At 43.9% G+C, this 5,088-nt stretch overlaps 1 protein-coding gene across 1 annotated transcript; it reads left to right on the top strand.

Moving 5' to 3' along the window:
- On the top strand, positions 1 to 3,577 carry LOC101760507 (uncharacterized protein At1g08160; the record flags this gene model as incomplete). Its single annotated transcript, XM_012848084.2, has 2 exons — positions 1 to 454; positions 3,024 to 3,577. A coding segment is annotated over one exon (450 nt), but the record flags the coding sequence as incomplete, so codon positions are not given.
- Between the last annotated feature and the right edge of the window lie 1,511 nt (positions 3,578 to 5,088).

Here is a 5,088-nt window from a genome sequence, read left to right as displayed (position 1 = left end):
GTCGCGTACTCCCCCGCCATCTCCTCCCTCTCCGCATCATTCGACAGCGCGATACTCGCCGCCAACCCCAACGCCAAGCTCTCCGTCACCTACTTCTCGCCCCTCGCGTCAGTCTCCTTCGCGCCCTCCTCCCCGATCGCGGTCGCCTCGCTCGCGCCATTCAGCCAGGGGCCCGGCAACACCACCACGCTCGCCTTCCGCCTCGTCGTCGACGACGCCTACGTGGGGCCCGACGACGCAGCGCCGCTCAAGAGCGGGGGTGGAGGAGGGGGCACGGTCGAGGTCCAGGTCAGGCTCATGGCCGTCGCGGTCTTCGACAGAGGGGGCTGGCGCACGCGACGGAGGGTCATGAGGGTCATGTGCGACGGCGTGCAGGTGGTTTTCCGCGGGAAGAATTCCACTGAGGCAGCCTTCAATGGGCCGCCAAGGCGGTGTGATGTCGTGTTGTGAAAAGGTCAGTAGTAGTCGTTGTGATTTTTACTCTTCTGTCATTTACCTCTAATTTCAATGCCTTAATTGGACGTTCGGAACGGAGGCGGTGAAGGTTTTGTGTGGATCCAAGGACTAGCATTATGTTGGGGATAGTGTGATTCCAATGTGGCGTGCAAAATACAAAGCCTTGATTTGTCCCTTTGTTCATGTGCACTACTTCATTTGCGTGAAAGCAGATAGGGAATGGTAGTGTAGAATTATCAATGGCAGAGTCGTGTTGGGGTCAAATGTCAACGGCAGTGAGACTATAGTGCTATAAATAGAGAAAAAAATGTATTAAGAAGCCCAACAGATGTTTGACTATAACCCTGAATAATATCCTATGCTAAGCAACAGGAAACATGGCAAACTTATACTTGTATTAAATGGTTCTTTTGACTCCGTAGAATCTTGTTGCCAATGCATAGTCAATTAAGCAAAAGATCAATGCAATTTTAGGCTGGCAACAGGGTGCTTAGGCAGGGTTCATATGAATTGGTTATTGCGGTGCCTAATTCACTTTTGTATCAATTTTGTCTGCGAACCCATTCGCAAACCATCTTTTTTTTACTTATGAACGTGCAGAAAACCCATTAGTATTGTGTTGGGATGTTGGCCACTGTAGAGGTTTTCAATCTTGTGAAATATGTCGTGTTGATTGGGTTTCAAGGGGCTAGCATTTTTTCTTCAATCCTGTCCTTGTTTGTGCGAGTTACTTGTTCATTTAGATTTGAGCAGAGAGGAATTGGTTTTGTGGGAATTTCAATGGTAGTGACGTCTGTGTCAAATGTCAAAGGCAATGTGAGTACGTTACCACAAATGGACAAAAAAAACATATATAACCCTATATGTTTGACTAGCCTGGGTTCTCTAATCTCCCAGTTAAGCAACGGAGAAAACCTGGCCACATCAATAGCTGTGAAGGTCACTATGAATTTGGAAAACCTACAGTTGTATTAATTTCTTTTTTCAATTTTTAGATTCTGTAACACATGCATGATGTAGTGAATGCCAAAGACCATTCCAGTGCCAGATGTTTGGATTGGCTTATGTTTGTGTTCTGCCTTGGTATAGTTGGCCCTAACCTACCCTATTTTGTCTATATGGCCTACAGTGTTTTAAAAAGCACCAATCACTAAATCGTAGGCAGGTTGGTGCCTAGGTCAATTAGGTGTGATAAGCGGCCATTACCTATCAAGCAATGGGTGGATGGAGGCGCCTATCCCGAAGTGGGCAATTCTTGTAGCAATTCATATGAACTGGCAGTAGTTATGGCTGAATCACTGAGGCGCCTAGTGCTATTGAGGACAGATGAACATAGAGCTTTGCCTGGTACGGTAAGATTTTAGTCATGGTCCGTACCTATGGTTTGTCTTTCACATGGTTGATCGCAATACGAGATGTACTAATTTTTAGTTGATGAATTCTGTAGCAATTTGAAGCTAATGTTTGCGAACAGCACAAATTATTAGGATGCTTTTGATTGTCATTTCCCATATATGATTGGCCATAGTGTAGAACTGCTGAGCTGGGTGATGTGGATCTTTATTTTAAAGCATGAAAGTTCCTTGACAGGAAGTTGTGGACTATTAACACTATATCTTGCAATGTAAAGTAGGATGTTGATATTCGCTTTGAGCCTTATTGCTTCGTGCCCAAAACCTGTCATATTAGTGTTAATCTTCACCGATTTATGTTTAGAATGCTTCATAGTAACGAACTGTATATAATGCGTCAAATGAGTCTTCAAGGGTCAAAGGATGTGTCCTCTGTTCAATCGCTATTTAGAGACCTGACCTCCGTGAATACATGGAAGGCATGCTCATTTTTTTTTGTTGATAGTTCTACTTTGTTGGCATGCTCATATTAATGAATGTATTAAGTTCTGGTGTACATTGTGAAATACTGGGTTTTATATTGATGCTAATATCAGGGTAATAAAGATGACCCTTACATCGTAGTTGCATGAACATTTTAATGGAAATTAATAGTGATAGGGGGGAATTAAGCATGATCTGGTTAGTGTTATTTCAGCTTGCTAAACATTGGATGTGGTTACCGTTATTTCTGCTTGCTAAATATGCAATTCAAGTTCTGAAATTCATGTGTATTATACTTTTGTGGTTTTGCCAAGCATTAGTCTGCACACCATTATGGCTTGGAGGCCATTTTGGGTGGTCCGCACGAATGATGTTTCCACATGTTTTAGAGTTCTAGCTATTATTTAATGCTGGGTCGTGCAGGACTGCAAAATGATCTACCTTTTGTATTTCATCTTTTAGGAAACAGATAAAGTAGTGATTTTCTTTGTTACATATGTTTGCTGTTGTTACGGGATCTCATGAATCACTGCCTGGGCGCTAGACAGAAAACTTTGCCTTTTCTTAATTGCTTGTTTATTCTGCTTTATCTTTTACTCTGTTTTTTTTGTGTGCTGCCAATAGCGCATTAGCGATTATGGTAACTGGAGACCCTGGATTGGACAAACTATATTCTTAGCACCTTCTGTATGATATCTGGACTTGGTTAACTGTTTGCTCTTATGTTATTAGGATCACCATCCATGTTTGTTGACTACCTGGGATGCTGATCAGAGGGAGATCATTCCATAGGTATGAGAAGCTAACTGGCACTACAAGAAGTTGATCAACATTGATTTGATGGGGTAATAGCTGGGCAAATATAGCTGGCTGTAGTAGAATACCGAGCGAGAGAAGTCCAGAATGATTATGCTTAGTGGGAATATGACCTTTGTATCTATGATGGTTTCAGTATGAGTGGTTGTGCAAATTTATGGCAAGAATGTTTGTGCATGGTGGTTATTCTACACGGTGTGGGGGGTTCAGGGAACTTTGTACATTGAGTTAGTGCTTGAAAACAAGCTCTCTGGTTACATGGAGATGGATGCCGGATTGTCACTCATAGTGCCCATTTGCTGTCCTGTTCATGTGCGTCACCTTCCTTGCACCAGGAAGACTACATTGTCCCTGAATACAGCAACTGTGGTTTGAAGAGTTGGTTTCTTGCATTTGCATAGAGCTACAACTTCACATGTTAACACCATTGATCTAATTGATTTGGAGAGATGGTTCCGTTGTTCATCTAATTGATTGAAGCTATCTTTCGGGGGGAAAAAATTGATTGAAGCTGGTTGGCACCTGCCTTCCTGCGTCGTCCTGTCTACTGTTAGTCCTATGAGATGTAATTTTGGCATCACATCACAACACTCAATGATTTCTATTATGTCAGCTGATGCTACCAAGTTGATACAACCTGGCTGGTATGATGCGTTATCATCCAATTAGGGGGGTGGTGGTGGCCTGGCAGGCATGTTGATGATCCTGATTCAGACAGTGGCCCTTCACATCACTGCACCCCTGCTCATGCCATGTTTCTCCTTAAACGCTGGGCCTGCCTCTGCCTGTACCATGAAACGCTGCTGCAATGCTGCATTCAGTATAGGGAGGGCCACTGCCCACACCATGTCGTCTGCGTCGCTCAGTGCAGTAGCCGGTAGCTTATTTCAAGTCATTTCTGTGATGTGAATGGTGTGCTGCAGCCACGTTAGATCATTAGCTGCTGGCTAAGAGCATCATCATTGGTGCCGCAGGCATGGTTGGCTAGTTGCTTCTCTGTGGTTTGGACGGTCATGGTTACGGGTGACAGGATAGGGGAGATGCGGCCGAGGTTTGGTGACCAAACGCCTTGGATCACCCGGGGCTGGAGGAGCTTGATTTCTTTCTTGAGTTGAGTACTTGAGCTGAGAGCCTCCAGTTGGTAGGTGGTCTATTGTGGAAGAAGACGGCTTTGGGAGAGATGGCTTTGGCCTCTCTGAGGGTTAGTGAGGGACCATGGCAACTACTCCTCCCGTCCCGTTCCAAATTATAGGTCGTTTTGATTTAATACTTAGATATAGTGTATGTTTAGTTGCATAATAATATTATAAACTTAGAAAAGCTAAAACGATATACAATTTGAAATGGAGGGAGTAGCTGGAAGAAGCTTATTGGAAGATATCTGTGTGTCTTGTTGCGGAGGAAGGACGATCGCGGGAGGCTCTCGCGCTTGGAATGGTGTAGGATTTGCAGGGGTTCGGTGCCCTTGGTGGGGGAGTGGCCTGGGGTTGCCCTGCCCCTGCGCTGGGATACGATCTTATCCTCCTTGACTGGACCATAAGGAATGATGCATTGTCTGTAGCATACTATAATAGTTAGCTCCCTGTAGCAAACACCAAGGGTTGTTTTTCCTGGCAGCAGGAAAGGAGGGGGTGGAGCCTTATGTTCTTCCTTTCCTGGTAGTAGTAAGCAGAGGTCAGAACAAGTGGAGACCAATTTATACTAGTTTTAGTATTTTCGGATTCATGACTCTATGACTGTACCTACAGTTTACAATGGAGAAAATAAAGGTCCGTTGGTTCCCAGATACTAATTAGTTACAAAACCAATTGCACAGATGGATGCTAATTCGCGAGACGAATCTATTAAGTCTAATTAGTCCATGATTTGACAATGTGATGCTACAATAAATATGTGCTAATCATGAATTAATTAGGCTTAATAGATTCGTCTCGCGAGTTAACCTCCATCTGTGTAATTAGTTTTATAATTAACTCATGTT

Source organism: Setaria italica, chromosome VIII, assembly GCF_000263155.2.
Source record: "Setaria italica strain Yugu1 chromosome VIII, Setaria_italica_v2.0, whole genome shotgun sequence".
Taxonomy (NCBI): domain Eukaryota; kingdom Viridiplantae; phylum Streptophyta; class Magnoliopsida; order Poales; family Poaceae; genus Setaria; species Setaria italica.
Note: the sequence above shows the minus strand (reverse complement) of the source record. Positions and strands in the feature narration are given on the sequence as shown.